Raw genomic sequence first — 19109 nt, 5'->3', positions numbered from 1 at the left:
AGTGGGGAAAATGAGACAACGAGGCAGATGTGAGAGCTTCGATGACAGGTGGAGACAATTTGATCATTATCTTGATGTGGGACGTGATGAATAGCAGCAAGTGACCACACACGCTCTTCACGCATAAACGTCCTCTTCAACCAGAAACACAAACTGGCATCACCAACAACAACACCGCCAAAGGTCAGTACATCAGCATTCATTACCTGGAACAACACATTACCACGTGTGCATTCATCAGTGCCACGGAGGTTAATACACTGCAGGGCTGCAGGAGAGCCTCAGTCGACTGATCGCTGCACGCGGATCTCCTTGTGGTTTGTTTAGCGATCCACAAGTGACACAAAATCACTGTGGGGCTAATCCCGCAGGCCATGTGGGCACCTCAAAGTGTAGCCAGCAGCAGATGCTAATTTATACATATAAAATGATAATTAGCGTGTTTATTATAATCCCTGCCCTTCGTAAATGAAGAGGAATCCTGCTGTTTACCTGAGCTGTGCACCGGAGTTACATCAGAGGCTTCTAATTTTTACATCACTGTTCTTTTTGTTAATCAATGTCTCCTTATCATGGATGCAATTACACCCCGCGTCCCCCCCCACCACCCCTTCCCAGCTTAATAATCACTCATTACAGCTTCCTTTGCTTCCCCAAGCAGTCAATTAACATCACCGGCTTTCTGGGAATCACTTAAATGGGCTCACAAAGCAGCAGCCCGCCCGTCTCTGCTTTACCTGCAATCTGTCACCAAGATCTGTTCTTCCTTCCCAAACAGAGAGGAGGAATTTTGTTCAAAAAGCAACGCGCGCACGCCCAAACAGAAAATACTTTAGCCTGAAATATTAATTTACCCAGAAAGCGACACCGTGAATCAGAAACATCTTCTAATCTCATGCAAGAAAAGACAGCCATCTGGCTTGGGCGTGTGAATCTAGAGAGAGGAGAGGGGAGAGGACCTCCTCTTTCTCTCTCTCTCCCACCCTCAGTAAACGCCGACCATTAAAGTAATGTGTTCATCTGCATAAAACTGCGGTGGAATGGAGAACATCATCGTTATATGAAAGCCATTTAGGCCCCTCAATTAAATCCAGCTGTCGGCTTCGAATCAAATATTAGTGAAGAATCTTCACCGAGGCCCCGGCCTTAAGAAAACACGACGACAATCGGCGGGTGATGCAACGGCCACTGTTATCAGCTGTGTTTATGATAAGAGCAAAGATCCTAATATCCCCTCTGGTCAAAAGCTGAACTAACGATAATAAAGTGCAGGAAGTGGGAGGAAGTGGAGGGGAATAAAAAAGTAATGGGAGGTTGCAAAATGAGCGTGACAGAGGACAAAAAGAGTATCCAGGGGATTGCTTTAAGATTGCAGTGTGTGCTGGTGTGTGTGTGCGTTCACTCTGTAGCTCTAAGCTCCTCTCACTTCCACCTTCCACTCCTGACCTTGATAAACTGGCCCTCTGTGACCCACTCAGTTTAACGACGGCCACCGATCATTTACAGCGATATAAAAAAAGAGGAAAGAGGAAGCTGTGGAGCAGTGAGAGCGCGTCTGCTGTCTGGCCGGGCGGGATGTGGTGAAGAAGGTGGTGAGCGGGTGGGCGGCGGGGGAGGAAAGCAGGGTTGTCCCTTCTCCCTCCCCCGTCACTCTATTTTTTTGTAAAGTAATTGCTTTCACCCCTGTTGGTGACCTGGGTAGATTTAATCACACCATCTCCACCCCTGGCCAACTGAATCAAATTGGTCAAATTAACAGCGGCTACACAGGAGAAGGGTTCACCTCTCGCTCGTGCGCTCTCTCTTTCTCTCTGTGTCTGTGACACACACACGCGCGCGCACAGCAGCGGCTCAGCTGTAGTCCTGTGCGGCTCGGCTGGCACAGCGTGGTGCTTACTAAGCTAAATTCACGGGTTCGGCTCCTGTTGAGGCAGAATCGTGGCAGAACAACTGAGACTATATTAAAAATTGATTTCAGATATTTCAGAGAACGTCAGGTGTAGAAGAGAAGAATTACAATTGTTGAATTTCTTTACTCGGTACAGCGGTAAATGTTTTTAGCCGTGCTAGCAAATCTGGAATATTTCAGTGGGAAGGAATGGCTTTACTGGAGACAATCAACTATTTGTGACATGCCGTTATAAGGGCTAAATTTGTGTTTGAGCGATTATTACTTTGTTGTAACGATGCTTCTTGGCAATAAATCTTATCATGTGTGAAAGTTTATTTTTCCTTAAATGGTGCCACATTTGTAAGGGAAATGCATTTGTTGGTTGCTCCCATGAAAAACTTGCCAAATTTTTCTGTCAATGTCAAACAGCTTATTCGGCTTCATGGCCTAGGTTCAGTAAGATGCTGGAAACATTCCTCAGAGAATTTTGTTCATGTTGACATGACAGCATCACACAGGTGCTTGCAGATTCTTCAGCTGCACATGCATTTAGCAAATCTCCTGCTCCCCCACATCCAAAAGGCGCTCTGTTGGACTGAGATCTGGTAAGATCAAGAACATTTGAGCTTTGTGACACAGCATTTTATCCTGCTGCAAGCACAAAGGAAATTTCTGGCACAACTTCACCTGCTTCCAAGGTGCACTGGGGAAGAGCAATAATCTAAAGAGGCCGAAGCTCCACCAACACTAGTGGTATGAAGAATGACTTTATTACCCGATCAACATGTTTTAGCCTGTGGCCTCTGCCAGGCCATCCAGGTGGTGTATAAAGGAGGCAAATATCCCCACACTACTGCACCACCATCAGCACAGGATGGCTCCATGCTTTCATGATGTTTATGCAAAATTCTGACCCCACCATCTGAATGTTGCAGCAGAAACTGAGCACAGCCATAATAATAACAGATTTATTTACTATTAGAATCATTATAATCACTTATCACCTCTAATACCACCTCACCATTTTAAATTTGCAATGTATTTGGAAATATATTTAACATTATTACGTTTTTTGCATGTGTAGCAGCCTCCAGTGTGACCACACTTAAGCCTCTACTCTTCACACAAGGACAGCGTGAAGCTGGAGGCAGAAGAGTAAAGCTGTCCTGATGTAACGTGGCCATCTGTCCTAAACTGGCCTGACAACATGTGGACATGGGTTCTATAGTAGTTTTGCTCTCTCATCATATATTACTGGGTCACTGAGTCTGTTTTAAATTAACACTGTTGTGCCAGGAATAAGAGAAATTAATGAATTAGAAATAAGTGATTAAAACCAAAGTTTCAACTGTAAACTGCTGCCCTCTAATGGGCTGTGATGGCACTACAGGTTAGAGGTGGGCGGTACCGGTATTGGTATCGATACTGATATTGATATTAGATCGATACTAGTGCGAAAGCATCAATACTTTGTTTCTAGCCTTTAACTTAGGTACATAGCCCAATAAATTGTATTAAATATTTTTTTAGAAAAGAAAAAATATATATCAAATATGTTTAATGAAACGTGTCAGTGTTGACTGACGATTGATGTCTATTTTATTTATAGGCTATAGCATGATAAACAACAAAATCTGACCAAAGGCTTATTTACATTCTAGGTCTCAAATACACGTAAAACGCCTAAAAGTGTGTTTTATTGTTTTAACTTATTATTACGGAAAATAAAAATCATCAGTAATTGAAATTGAAAATTACACATCTCATAAATCATAACTTGGTCTTGGAATTGGCCATTTTAAAGTATCGGTATCGACAATAGTAGCCCTGTATTTACTTGGCATCAGATCAATGCTAAAATTTGCAGTCCAGAACCAACACTTCAGGCGGGATGAGTAATCTAATATTTACAATGAAGAACATTTTAATTGTGCATTAATTTTCATTTATTTGACCAGTTTTTGACCCGAGGTCTATTTTTTATTTCACTTAATTGTTTGGAAATTGTAACTGACAGAAGAATTCATCAGTTTTAGAGAAATGGTACTGAAAAGGTGGCAAAAGAAAAGTCTTTCATGGCTAATTATCATCAACAAGCAGCTCACAGCAACAGCAAAATTAATCTATGAAAACGAAGAGAAGTAGCAACAAAAAGCGAGCACCTATTGTTGGTTTTTACAAGTTTGAGAACAGAAGACATCTTAGTGTTGATTAGAGATGTAATTAAGGGTTTGGGCAGACCACAGAGGTTTTTCTGTCCCTAAAGTGGGCTGCAGAAGCCTTGAGTTTGGAATATTAGTCATAGCAGCCTTTACCAACTATAGACCACAGTGTGTAAAGGATTGAATGACTAATACGTTAGCTAAATAACAGGCAGCACTACAGATCTAAACAAAGCCGTGATTAATACAGTAATTCATTAGAATGGGATTAGCTATTCAAGACACATATGGGAAATCAATAGTCACCCCCCCCGGACTACAAAAGATTTCTCACTCTGCACAGCTCATGTTAACACACCATCCCACACACACACACTGATGCATTAGGTAAATATCAGTGAACCCTCTCCTTACATCACATCTAAAAGTGCTTTATTTAAACAGAGATCATTCCTTCTCATAAGGAAGCTAATCTCCTAATAAGGTTAACCTTTCCACCAATCACTTTAGCTTTCATTTCTTAAGTAGACCAGACATCTCCCGGGTGAAGGGGGTGAGCTGTTTTTTTTATCTTTTCTTTTTCTCTTTTAAACGAGCACAATCCATGCAGTAATAACTGCAGTGCTCACTCATATAATTCGATTATGATTTCAATAAATGAGGCATAAAAACAAATTATGAGTCAAAGCTGCGAACTGAACAAAAGCAGCAATTTTTGAAAAGTGTATCTATCACCAAAAGTCAAAACTAAAACCTCTGAGACAAACCTACTTAATCTCAACAAGAGTGGGCGAGGGCAGCACTCTCCTAAGAAGCACTCAGAGAGGGAAAGCTCTGCCAAGGAAGCTCACTCTCTGGCCAGAATGGACTTTTAAGGCAACAGTATTGTATTTTGTATATATTAATTGTTTTCTTTGTTCTTTCGAAACATACTTGAACAAGTTTGTAATGCAGGTAAAAATCAGATAAGAACAGCATGGCTGTTTACAGTGATTACACAAACATTATGTATGTATAATAACTGGAAATGAATTACTTGAGCTCATTAAATTATATAATACTACAGAATATTTATAACTAATTAATCAGCTTATTCTCTTTTTCTTGAGAATACTTGGAGCCAAGTCGAAAGAAAAAAATGAGGTCAGAGGTCAAATGTGACCCACTTATAAGAGTCTTCAAGATCAATCATTAAGTTGATCTTGAAGACTTTGGTGGATATAAACCAAATTTGATTGACTTGACGTGCCTAAAAGGTTTTACAGGAATTGATTCAAAACTTTTCAATCTATCATGTTTACAGACAGAATGATGGCGCGCATGCAAACACAACCAAAACCACAACCTCCTTGGTGGATGTAAAAAAAGAATGGATGCAGGATATGTGTGTGTTATTCTGGACACACACAAGAAAATGCGACTTTAAGCGCAGGAAATGTTGGGAACACGTGAGCGCACTGACCTGGTGAGCTTGTCTGTGCAGGACATGGTGATGAGATGTTCACCCTGAAGGACACCGTCCCAGGTCTGGGCAGATCCCCGGCAACGCACCGGCACCGTCCCCTCGCCTGACTCGATTTTAGTCCGCAGGTGACTCCGATGCTTCCTCATTAAGTGTCTGCTGCTGTGCACTGAAAGAATAATGCGCACGATCACAGTTTTACTACTTTACAAAATCATTTCTTACTACACAACACCAGCCAGCGTCATGCAGTCTGCCACTATTGAAGTCGCAGATCTCATCTCTCAGCAGTCAAGATGTCTTTAAATACATGCAAATATACAGCACATCTTAAGTAGGAGTTGAATTGTTTGCATGAGTTGCGAAGCTCTCAGCTGTTACAGTCTGTGTGTATGAAGCTGTGTACTTTCAAAAGGTATAACAGAAAAAGCAGATAAACAAGAAAACATTACTGATATGCAAGTTTAAAGTTTGGAGTAGGGAATTAAACGTATTAGTTTGCGACTGCCTGCTTCCTTACTGCTACTGAAGCAAACACCTCACTGGACTGTTTATGAATGCGTGCGCTGTGATTTTTGGGAGGGAGGAGGTAGCCTTCTCCCTGGAGCGATGCCCTTTTGAAAGTTTCTATTTTATTTTATTCAAACTGACAGAGAAATCCTTGCTTTATTGACACTGTTAGCAAGAGCGCAAGTTCCTTGATCCATTTAAGACAATTACACGTGGTTTAGCGTGGGCGTGCAGTGTAGCATGACCTCCACAGGTGCTGACAGTGGTAGTTAAAGTCAAATGTTTCTTACTGTTTGGATCATGCCTGAGTGCAGTTTGCATGTTCTCCCCGTACCGCTGTAGCTTCTCTGTGTCTCGCTGCGTGTCATCCCTGTGACACTCTATAGCAATATATACGCCTTTGTTGCACTCTGACCAAATGTAGAGGGTGGGCCATTTATATGGATACACCGTAATAACATGGGAACGGTTGGTGATATTAAAGTCCTGTTTGTGGCACATTAGTATATGTGAGGGGGCAAACTCCTCAAGATGGGTGGTGACCATGGTGGCCATTTAGAAGTCGGCCATCTTGGATACAACTTTTGTTTTTTCAATAGGAAGAGGGCCATGTGACACATCAAACATATTGGTAATGTCACAAGAAAAACAATGGTGTGCTTGGTTTCAATGTAACTTTATTCTTTCATGAGTTATTTACAAGTTTCTCTTTGTTCACAGCCATTAACATGTCAATGGCTGTGGGTCCATTCTTCATTGTGGAAACCTTAAGGCCACCGGATATTTGAAATTGCTACATGATGATATGTTTCCCTCTTTATGCACTGAAGCTGGCACGTTCCCTGAGTTTTTCCAGCAAGATGGTGCCCCACCACATTATGGGTGCCAGGTCTGAGCATTCCTAGATGAACAGTTTCCTGGAAAGTGGATTGGTCGTCGTGGGCCAGTTGAATGGCCCCCAAGGTCTGACCCCCTTAGACTTTTATCTTTGGGGTCATCTGAAGGCAATTGTCTATGGTGTGAAGATACGAGATGTGCAGCACCTGAAACTACGGATACTGGATGCCTGTGCTGGCATTTCTCCTGCGGTGTTGCTATCAGTGTGTGAAGAGTGGGAGAAGAGGGTTGCATTGACAATCCAACACAATGGGCAGCACATTGAACACGTTTTATAAGTGGTCAGAAACTTGTAAATAACTCATGAAAGAATAAAGTTACGTTGAAACCATGCAGGGCTTCTTGTGACATTACCAATAAGTTTGATGTGTCACATGGCCAGTGTTGGGGAGTAACGGAATACATGTACCGCCGTTACGTATTTAAAATACAAAATATGAGTAACTGTATTCCGTTACAGTTACCGTTTAAAAAGGTGGTATTTAGAATACAGTTACTTTGTTGAAATAAATGGATTACACGGCGGTACTTCCCTGTTTCATATTGTGGCGGGTCAGGACTGTTTGGGTTTTGTTTGACAGCTACGTTCTGTTGTTCCAGGCGGCAGCGTTACGGTTGCCATGGTTACAGGGTGACGCTCTCTCTCTGCGTGTTTCCTGGGTGAGAGAGCGCCTGTTGTTGTTGTGCTAAGCTAATAGGCAGAATGCTACCGGTATAGCTCTAAAGAATGTAGCATCATAGGCAGTGTAGTCCGTGCTGCAGGGAGAATGGACTGCCATACACGTTATGTGTCTGTGAGCGAGGGAGGGAGAAAAAGGAAAAGTACGAGCTGTCATTGAGCAAAAACGGGAGCTGGAAGCATGTAAATATAATAATAACCACTGCAGCCAAGAAGAGTGCCTGACGAGCCCAGTTGTAAGTAAGCTATTAAGACTCGACTGTACACCGTGTTCGTGTTTTCCTCCAAAAACAATAAGTTCCGTTGGAGCAGCCTTTCAGCGCCTCTCTCTGTCTCTCACTAGCAAAGTTGACCCAAACAACAAAGTAAAGCTAGTTTTCGGCTACGAGCCCTACACAGAACCCACCATATTAGCCAGAGGTCCCTTTACTACGTACTACGGTTCGGAGCCGCGGACCTTCAGTTACAGTAATAAATCACAGCAATAGTACATTCATGTAGTTGTAAACAGCATGATAATATATTAAGTAATCCAAAGTATTTAGAATACGTTACTCTCATTGAGTAACGTAACGGAATACGTTACAGAATACATTTTGGGGCATGTATTCTGTATTCTGTAATGGAATACATTTTAAAAGTAACCTTCCCAACACTGCACATGGCCCTCTTCCTATTGAAAAAACAAAAGTTGTATCCAAGATGGCCGACTTCTAAATGGCCAACATGGTCACCACCCATCTTGAGGAGTTTGCCCCTCACATATACTAATGTGCCACAAACAGGACTTTAATATCACCAACCATTCCCATGTTATTACGGTGTATCCATATAAATGGCCCACCCTGTACATATGCAATCGCTGTTTCGGTTTCCTTTCTTGAACCTTAAACCCCACAGTGACACGCTCTTCCTTTTCCTCTCTCCTCCACGGCTGATCTGACAGCAGCTAAAACTTAAGTGCCGACTTCCAACTCAGAAATGTTTAAGAACTGTCAGGAAAAGGTGCTCGGTAATTTTGTAATCTGTGAGAGCGCACAGAATTACATTTAAAAGGTTTAATGCCTAAAACGTATAAAAGCTCTCTCTAATGACAGCCTTTCTCCTTCTTTCTTTCCGTCCGTGCTGGTTTCATGAAAATTTCACTGCGCTGTAGCATGTACTCGCAGAGCTTAAAAAAGCAGCGTCAGTCAGCGAAGGACCAGATTACATTTCTGAACTCGTAGGCCACCAGAAAACTGCTGGGCAAACCATCTAAATGAATATACAATTTATATTCAGTAGGTAAGCAATAAAATGTCATCTAGTCAGCACGGTGCAACTGAAAAGAGGCCAAAGACAGAATGTGACATGAAAAGGATGGCAGCTTCTTGTGAAATAATACAAGGAGAGCGGTGGCTTTCAGAAAGTCTGCCAGAGAAAATGATCTCTTTATAACGTAAGACACTGTCTGAGAAACTGAGAGAATGGCAGCAGTAAAATGGATTATATGTGTATTAAAATAGCTGCGTTTTATTCATTGAATGATGTCGACTTTATGGAAAACAAGGAAACAGAAAGGGAGGGTTTCTTACGGTCAGCGGTGATTTCGTATGGAGAGTTGAGCCTCCCGTCTCCACACGGCGAGGTGCTGATGTACATGTGGAAATGGATGTTGTCTCTCAACCTGTAGCCGCACTCTTTGTGGTGCACAAATATCGACTCCTCCCAGTCCTCCGGCCTTTTACTTTGGCAGCATGAAAGGGAAAAGACAACAAGAAGGAGGGAGATTGATGAGAAAGGTAGAAGCATTTATCACAGCAAAGGACACAGATCTGCACTTTTCTTTTCCAGTGATGAAGTGAGTTGACATGGACAGAGATGGACACTGGCCCTCTCTCTGACAACAGACGATTCTCCTCTGTCAGACGGAGTCCTGGACATTACTCATGCTGCCCATAATAGTCAGAGCAAACAGGGGAATGAGTTTAACCTGTTGGCAAGTACACATCTTTGAGTCACGACACTGCCATTGTGAAGGCCAAACAAAGGAAATATAATTTCATATAAAACAAATGTACAGAAAACGTACATTTTCAGAGATTTCACTTGTCATGTTTGCATAGTAAGCTAACGATTGATAAGACGAATTGCAAATAACATACTAAAAATAAACCTGAAAATCTGTTTAGAACAGCGTACTATGTTGCAAAGAATGAACTACCACTGGCAAAATTTAGCAGTCTTTGCAAACTTCAAAAAGCAAATGGCCTCGATCTTGGTTCCACTTGCCTCTTACCCGTGACTTCAGTGGAAATTTCAAATTCAGGATCTGACACAGACTGATTCATGTCCTACACAGTTCTTACAAGTTCATAGAAATTTCTGTTCAATTAGAACCAAGTATTTGAGTTGATGATTGTAATTTTTATACAATTTTGTAATTTGTGTTTCAACAATTTTTTGATTAATGTTTTGTTTCCGTTACAATATTATACTTTAATGTATAATATTGTAACGGAAACAAAACAGGAAACAAAACATCAATCAAAAAATTGCTCTTTTTTTTTTTGGGCTACTTAAATTTATTTTGGGCTACAAAAAACTGAAGAGTCCCTGCCCGAAGGGCTACCAGGGATTTTGAAATTTTGCGAGCCCCGGGTTTGAGTCCATTAACAGGAAGTTGTTAGATAGGCACTGATTGTATGTACTCAGACAAAATTCAACCGTGTAACATGAAAAGCACGAGTGGGCTAAAAAAGATAGCTGAACTAAGAGATCCCAGGAGTAAAGCCCACAAAGCAAACTGCAAAACTGTGTTCAGCTGCAGCAGCTCAACATGGCCACAGCAGCCACTGTGGACCGCTATATTTGGGGAATTATACAACAAACATCCATTGACTGGAGCTTTTCTTATCACGTGACTTTAGCACTTCCTGTTTCAAATCACAAAATTAGTTGCTCTGTGTAATATGTGCTAACTGTCCCAGGTATCTGGTGTACTGTTTGGCTAACATTAGTAGAAGTCGTGTATAGCTAACAAGCTATGATCATAACCAATTCTGATTGTGAAAGGTGGATGTGTAGTCCATATGTTCTAGTGTCTGCACTCTAGTTCCCACACAAGTACACGCTATGCTTCAGTAGCTTGTAGGACCACCTTTAGCACCAATAACTTGCAGTAATCATAATCGGTATGACTTTATCAGATCCTCACATTACTGTGCAGGAATTTCTGCTAGTTCTTCACACTTTATTTACACTGTTGCTTCAGTTTATTGAGGTTTGTTCTCTTAAGTTTGTCATACACATATTCAAAAATGTAAGTCTTTTGTTTTTCAGCTATTCTGTTGTAGATTTGCTGGTTTGCTCGAGGTCGTTATTGTGTATGACATTGATTTCAGCCAAGCTGTAGTTGCTGGACAGATAGCCTCACATTTGTCTCATGTGAATACAACTAAACACTCTGGCATAGAGAAGAGTTTATGGCCATCTTAATCAGCGGTCCCCAACCCCCAGGCCATGGACTGGCGGCGGTCCGTGAGTCGTTTGGTACCAGGCCGCAAGAGTTGAGGCTCGGGTGTGAAATTTATGGTTTCCCGGGGTCTTTTCCCGAGTTATAGTTGGGTGTTTTACAGTCATGTGAGAAAATTAGGACACCCCATTAAATAATTGGCTCTTTACTAAGAAATGTTCACATATCAATGTCTAATCATGTTTTCATGTGTTACTGGAAAAGAAAGTGACTTAATTGCAATTAAACAACAAAAATAAAAAAAAATTACACATCAAAAAAAAAAAGAAGATATGAACAAAAATGTGTATTTTAATGGAGGAAAAAGTTAGGACACCCCACCCCCTAATAACTAGTGTTGCCCCCTTTGGCTGATATAACTTCAGTGAGACACCTTTTGTAGCCTTTTAGTCTCTGACATCAGAAGCAAGTTTGGGCCACTCCTCAATGCAGAATTCCTTCAGCTGTGAGAAGTTTGAGGGTTTTCTTCCATGTACAGTCTGTTTCAAGTCACCCCACAGCATCTCAATGGGGTTAAGATCAGGGCTTTGACTTGGCCATTCCAGGACTCTCTACTTAGTTTTTAGCCAGTTCTTGGTGGATTTGCTGGTATACTTTGGGTCATTGTCATGTTGCAGTGTCCAGTTCCGCTTCAGCTTAAATTTTTTAACAGATGGTTTCACATGTTCTTCAAGCACCCCCCAATACACAGTTGGATTCCTGATAAATTCTATGATGGTGAGCTGCAGGTGCTGCTGCAGCAAAGCATCCCCAAACTAGGATACTGCCACCTCCATGCTTCACAGTTGGTATAAGGTTCTTTGCTTGGAAGGCTGTATTTGGTTATGCCAAACATGTCTACTGTTCTGGTGCCCAAATAATTCAGTTTTAGATTCATCCATCCAAACAACATTATTCCAGAAGTCGTGGTCTTGGTCTACGTTCGCTCTGGCAAACTTCAGTCTGGCCTTAATGTTTCTCTTAGAGAGCAAAGGTTTCCTCCTTGCACAACTCCCATGAAAGTTAAACTTGTGTAGTCTCTTTCTGATAGTAGAGTCATGCACTTTCACATCGGCAGTAGCCAGAGCCTGCTGTAGTTCCTGTGATGACATTTTAGGATTTTTGATGGCTTCTTTGAGCATCTTGCGGTCTGCTCTGGGGGTGAATATGCTTGGACGGCCAGACTTGGGCGTGGTGGCAGTTGTTTTGAATGTCCTCCACTTGTAAACAATTTTCCAGATGGTGAAATGGTTGATGTCAAATTCTTTTGAGATGTTTTTGAATCCCTTACCAGACTCATAAGCGGCCACAATCTTCTTTCTGAGGGCATCCCACAGGTCTCTTTAGATCTCACCATGGCGCTCAATTCAACACGTCAACAGTCAGGAGCACACTAAACTAAATCTGAGGTTTAAATAGGGCAAGGTTCCCTTAAAATGCTGGGTAACAATGTACTGATCATGTGCACCTGACGTGATACACCTGTGTGTGATTTTAACCATTTTAAGTGCGATAACATGTGGGGGTGTCCTAATTTATTCCTCACCAGAAATCGCATTCTTTTTAAGTTACATTTCACATAAAGTTTTAAAAAGGCGTTTTCTTATTTTTTAATTGTTTAGTTATATTATTTGGATGCCTCAGTATCATTAAAATGTATATTAAATATCCATATGTCCAAATGTATTTTAAAATTTACAGGCTTTCATAGGGTGTCCTAATTTTCTCAAATGACTGTATTTCCAAAGAAATATTTACACGTTACCATAGCGACCAGAGAGCATTAAGGGGCAGAGAGGAGGATGTTACTCTCAATGTTTTTGGCGCATTTCAGGAGGACGCTGCTAATAAAGTTACACAATTACACACTGAATTCACATTTATTATTATATTTGCAAAATACCACATTTTTGTCTTGGTGGTATCATTTTATTTTGTTGTATTTATCCGCGACACCTTAAAGGCCGTTCTGTGAAAATATTGTCCGACATTAAACTGGTTGGAGACCGCTGATCTTAATGACTGCAAGGTGCCCAAGTCCCATTGCTAAAATAAACACAAATCATTACCCCTCCACCGCCGTGCTTGACAGTTGCTGATGATGAACTAATTGAGTAGATTTGATTATCAGCATCTGGCTAGCAAGTATAAAGTAGCATCAAATAGAAATAATCTAGTATTTCTAAAATACTTGATCCATAAGAAAATATGGCAGCATTTTCTAAATGAAAACAGATTAGTGATAGTTCTGTTAGTCAGGTAAATGCTTTTAAACAGGAAATAATTATCTATTTTTTTTCTTGTGTGTAGGAATAAAGCTGTCATCACTCACGTACAGTACTATATAAAAACTATGCCTCATAATGCGAAGCACGACCGCACTCTTTATATAACCTCTTCTCTGTTTCTGATGTCCTTTCACTGAGTGTAAATATGGCAGTTCTGGCATTTTGTTTGGTCGTTTCATTATGAGTTATCTTCCCCATTAGCCATTTTGCTCAGCTGCAAAGTCTCCCTACCTGCCATCCAGCATTGTGCTAAGACAAAAAGTCAGTGCTGTGTATGCAAATATGACATTCAGCCATCTAGACTTCTATCCACTAATCTGATACATCAGCCTTGCAATCGAGCTCCTGGGGGAGCACAAAAACATAATATATGCTCATGCACTGGAGGCAGTTAGGAGTCAAAACTCGTCAGGGCTGTCCTGTGATATTGGTGAAAAGCTTGGTGAGTTTGTGTGCACCAGCGTGCGCCGTACAGGTAGCAAATGCCCACAAAGTAGATAAAAGAGCACTAAAAACAAACAGGCCACTGAGACACGGAGCTGAACCGGTTGAGTGTGTGATAGTATGCTTAGTTAGCTGAAGAGAACAGCGCGCATATGGCTTGTTGATTATTGAAAAGTCTCTTGCGAACAAAGCGCTGCTGTTTCCATGGAGCTTATTGTGGAGGAGAGAGCATGCTTTGGCACTGCTGGGGGAGGTCCTAACAAAAACATGTAATGCTGTTAAGCATACTGTAATGAGTAATGCAATGTAATGCATGTTATAGCTGTTAGAGGAGCCTTGGAAACTCAAGTTTGTGAAGCCTACGCAGCATGCTGGCAAGAGTTTAAATTAGCGATTAAAGTAAAGTCACTGCGAGAATGTAAGATATTTCCTCGTGCACTTTGCAGAGACGTTGCTACTACTTTATACTTGATGAAGCATATAAATTCTTCATAAAGAATTCAGGCTTTGCTTTGTTTTGGTTTGTTGTAGATGCAATTTTAAATGGATAAAACCTGTAAATCAGTCTTTGTCTAAAATCCCACAATTACAAAGTGATTTTAGACATTCAGACCCTTTGTTGTGCCACTCAATATTATCCTCTAGATGAGTCTCGAAAGGCTTGGACACATTTTAGAAACCCTTATATATGCTGTTCCTGCATTCAGACTGCATGGCAGGAAAAATAAAAAGTCCTGAAACTTAAAAAAAACTTCTGTAAATGCCCACTATAAAGTTATCAAGGCATAAACTGGGGCAAAGATGTAAAAACACTTGTAAAGCTCTGGGTGTTGAGTAGTTCCAAGGAGGTTTCAATAACTGTGAAACTAGGTGTGGAAAAGAAGTTGTGAAGTAGTTACTGTGGTTCTTGACTCAAAGTTTCCCATTCGGTGAAATTGTGTAACCAGGAGTCTCAGAAGAAGGAATTTTGAACACTTGTTTGTCTTTTTTGCATTCCTACTTTTCACTCGAGTACACTCAAGAAAGTGAAATTGGACAGTTGCTACATTTACATTTATTCTGCTTTCAAAATAATTTTATGTTTCTATGGTGAATGTAATTAAATTATGTACACTCTGCATGACATTCAACATCTTAACACTAGTTAAATTTATTCTAGTGAGATCATGTGATGCAATCTAGTAGGAGTTGTTAGGTGCCTGGACTCGTGAGATCATGTGACATTTCAAACCACAGGAGAATCAAACATACACACACCAGGTGTATGCTATTGCTCTTTATTGTGGCCTAACCTGTCAAGGACCAAACATGAAGAAAATTCTGTATAAAACCCTGTAATCATAGCTTTCCTACTGTTTTTACGCATGGAGTGACAGCTTGGTGGTGTGGTGGATAGCACCACCTAGTCCTGAGTTCAAATCCACAAACTGGCCACGGCCTTCTGGGTGGAGTTTGCATGTTATCCCTGTATTCGTGTCTCTCTGGGTACATGCAGTTAGTGAGGTTAGGTTAATGATTCTAAACTGCCCATAGATGTGAGTGTTAATAGTTGTACTATATATAGTTTCTCCCTAGAATAGACTGGTGACCAGTCCAGGTTGTGCCCCACCTCCTGCACCCCGCGACCCTGATAAGGACAAGTGGAAAAGGGTGGATGGAGTGAGAGCTGTGTCCCAAATCCATTAAACTGGATTTATTGCATCAAATACCTTTGTTGGACGAATGTATTTTGCATGGGTTGAATCAATTAAATTAAATTAAGTTGGACTCCACTGCATTAAATACGTTTATTCATCATTAATTAATTTAGCTGATCCAACTCAATTAAGTTGGAATAACAGAATTACATAATGCTAAAATGAAGCAATTTAATCACGTGGAAATTCTTTCCATGATTTTTTTTATGTTCATCCAAATAGTTGAAGTGTACTTATTGCACCACTGTTTTAAATGTGCTGCAGCCTCCATGAACTCAGCTCTGCAGCTGCATTTAAAAGCAAACTAACATCGACTTTGATTTATGATAAAACTTTGAATAATTCAAGTCTCGCTCGAACCGTTCGGTTTAATCACCTGGATTTAGAGAGATGATTTCACAGGCTGATTGTCATTTTACATTCAGCAATCAGTGGGTCAAACTCCTGCAAAGGTAAAAATTCAACTTTCAAGATGAAACAGAAGTTTTCTCTAAGTCGGTGTAATGATCAGCAAAAAAGCTAAAGTTGAAGGCACGTGCCTGGTTAAAAACAGGCCTCGCAGATAACCAACTAACTAGTGACAGCAAGTGTTATCTGGCCATGTCAGGTGCTGAAAGATTTCAAAGCTGTAAGCGTGTGCACATGCGGTGCTCAGGAAATGTCTGTGTGCTTTAAAGATACAGCAGAAGATAAAGCTTTTACCTCACGAAGAGTTCAAGTTGGGAGTAGAGGAAGCGTAGCAAGGCTCGTCGGGCTGTGACTTCAGCGTGACAGTCATTGACTACTTGTCCCTGATCACTCAGATACTCTCCGTTGATGCACTTGGTGCCAGTAGATAACGCCACCACCTGGGCGTGTCTCAGGTCCAGACCTGTTGAACAAATACAGACAAATGCTCACATTATTGCGGTTGTCATACGTTCCATTGACTACATTGATTCCTCAATCAATAAGCTTAATAGTAACCCTTAATATCAACAGCATGTCCTTTCTCACCTTTCGATCCGTAGGAGGCATTTTATCATTATTAAGAAAAAATGGTCGAACATGCACATCTCTGCTTTGATCTGACAAAGCAAAAGAGTGCCCTGCATGGTTTCCTTTAATCGCCCAATGATTATCAATTAAAAAAACAAAAAAAGAATAAAATAAATCCTATTTGCCCTGAAAGATGACAAATGACGAGACTAAATAATAGAGTTCCTCTGTGGCAATTTACCAGTAAAGAAAACCAATCACAAAGGACACATCCACATCCACAGAGCCTACAAGGCTTACTACCGCTCCTACAGACGAAATTAAGGAAGACTAGTCACTACAGACACTATTAACAACAAAGTTTTAATCTTTACATACCCACCCTTTAGAAATCTGCACTGTAAAAAGGGCATGAAGCACGGCATCTTCCCTGGTTAGCAAGCTGCAAACTGAAAAAGACGTTTCAGTCTTATCATTCCTGTTTCCTACTCATTTGCATTGATGTTAAGCTATCATTGGGTCACTGCAACAACATTAGCTTGTTGTGCAAGTCATCATGTTGACAGAGAACAAAAACAGAGTAGGTGTGCTTCCCGTACATGTCCTCTTATTTACTGATAAACCAGTAGCAACAATGATATGGCCAATTCAGATGTTTCACTGCTGCTGTCACGGTCCTGGGTCAGTGACCCAGTGTTTTGAGTTTCTTGTGCCTCTGAGTTTTTTGTATTATGTTCTTAGTTCTCTTTGTTGTCCCAGCTTATTCTTTAGTGTAGTGTCTTAGTTTGGTTTTCTTGTATTCTGTTTAGTTCTCTGAGTATTTACTAGCTGCCCTCTGTGTCTCTTTGTTGTTGGTGTTGTCTGTGTTTCTTAGTTGCTCTGTCTCTCCTAGTCTAGTTTGCGTCTGTGCTAATTCCTGTTTTACTCTGAAGGTCTGTGGCTGTATCCCAATTCAGGGTCTGCAGCCTTAAAGGCCGCATTTTAAGGCCGATTACGTCACCGCGACGTGACGAAGGCTGTCCCAATTCAAAGGCTTCTCAAAATGCGGCCCTCAAATGCGTCCTTAATTTCCCTGAATTTTAAGGACGTGGCAGTGTAGACTTCGTGGCCCAACATATCCCAGAATGCACAGTGCGGCGGTGGGTGTGATAATTTTGCCAAAAAAAACGGCGGATGAGGGGCGCCCGAAGAGTAACTTAGTAAACTAAGTACTGAATATTATGTCACTTATTTATGTGCAAATGTTTAATAACGAAGAACATTACTGTTGGCCACATGTCGGCAAAGTTATGTGACATTAGTGACGTTTGTACTAACTTGGTTTTACAGCCTTTACTTTAAAATATACGCCGTTCAATAGCTGAGCTTAATCTTACAGAGAATGATCAAAGCTCATGTAGAAACAAACAAACAAATGAACAAAATATGTTCTCCTTCATTTCTGTCAAACAAAGCTGTATGAAACGTTTCCAGCTGTTAGTATCATGGTTACCAGGCAACCTGGGCAGCGCAACGGAGGCTAGACCGTCCCATTTCACAAGCCTCGCACTTCCGGCCTTAGCGGTCTTTAAGTACGCTGCCCTTGAGGATCATTGAGGCTGCGTACTTTAAGGCTGCAGACCCTGAATTGGGATACAGCCTATGTCTCATGTGAGTGTATCCTACTTTGCTTCCTTGTCTCGTCAGTTCTGATTTCTCCCAGCTGTGCTCTCCTTCTGTGTGTCATTCCCCTCGTTACTTCCCAGTGTATTTAAACCCTGTGTTTCTCTGAGTCAGTGTCACGTCGTCCCTCTTGCTGTGTGGATCTCCCTGTGAGTTTTAGTTCATTGTTTCCCAGTTTAGCTTAGTTTACTTTGTATGCTCGTTTTTCTGTGACCAGCAAATAAAGCTGTGATTTTGAGTTCATCCCCTGAGTCTGTGAGTCCTGCACTTTGAGTCCTCATCTCCTGCCTGCCACACAGCGTTTCATGACAGCTGCATCCCTATGCTGTCTAGCATGATGATACTACTTGTAAATATGTAGCGGCTAAAAACTTTAAAATCTACCTAGCTAGCAAATACATTTAAATACAGTATACTGCTACTCATTTTGGCTAACTCTAGGAGTTATCTCTATTTTCAAAACAAGCAGCTACATCTGTCAGTGTTTTTATAGAAATGGAGTTTGCAGGTTAGCAGTCCAGACAGCAAGGAAGAAATCTGCTGTATCCAGAATTTGGTTTTAAAAGTGCTAAAAAGCGACTGCATGGTCTTATCTAAAATTAACAGTATGGTGGAAGATTCATATTCTAACTCACTCTGTTTGGGATAATATGGCACAAAAGAGAGGTCACCCAAACAGAATTCCCAATAGCCACAAGAGAGATCAAAAAGCCATCCTGTCTCATGTTGGTTTTCCTTGAACAAAAAAGGAGCCTTTTCCTAAGTAAGGATTCAGGCCAGTGCAGGGCCATGTGACTGACTGACAGATAGACAGAGGTGGTGCAGAGGAATGGGGGAGGAGGGCAAGTGGGGGTGGGGGCGCTGGATCAGCACGTTCACGGCTTGCCATTCCTTCCTTTCTGCCACAAATCTCTCCCATCGCCTCTGAAAGTCAGGCTTCGCTGGC

At 41.2% G+C, this 19109-nt stretch overlaps 1 protein-coding gene across 3 annotated transcripts in view; it reads right to left on the bottom strand.

Moving 5' to 3' along the window:
- The window catches only part of adarb2 (adenosine deaminase RNA specific B2 (inactive)), a 219858-nt gene that overhangs the window by 16953 nt on the left and 183796 nt on the right, over window positions 1-19109 (bottom strand). For all 3 annotated transcript variants that reach the window (XM_087845935.1, XM_087845936.1, XM_087845937.1), the window contains 3 exons: window positions 16226-16394; window positions 9176-9327; window positions 5516-5684 (listed from right to left, as the gene is read on the bottom strand). In XM_087845935.1, coding sequence (XP_087702061.1) covers window positions 5516-5684; window positions 9176-9327; window positions 16226-16394 — 490 coding nt within the window. The remainder of the gene's footprint in view (window positions 1-5515; window positions 5685-9175; window positions 9328-16225; window positions 16395-19109) is intronic.

The sequence above is a fragment of the Neolamprologus brichardi genome, chromosome 9 (assembly GCF_056152115.1).
Source record: "Neolamprologus brichardi isolate AB-2024 chromosome 9, ASM5615211v1, whole genome shotgun sequence".
In the NCBI taxonomy this organism is placed as follows: Eukaryota; Metazoa; Chordata; class Actinopteri; order Cichliformes; family Cichlidae; genus Neolamprologus; species Neolamprologus brichardi.
Note: the sequence above shows the minus strand (reverse complement) of the source record. Positions and strands in the feature narration are given on the sequence as shown.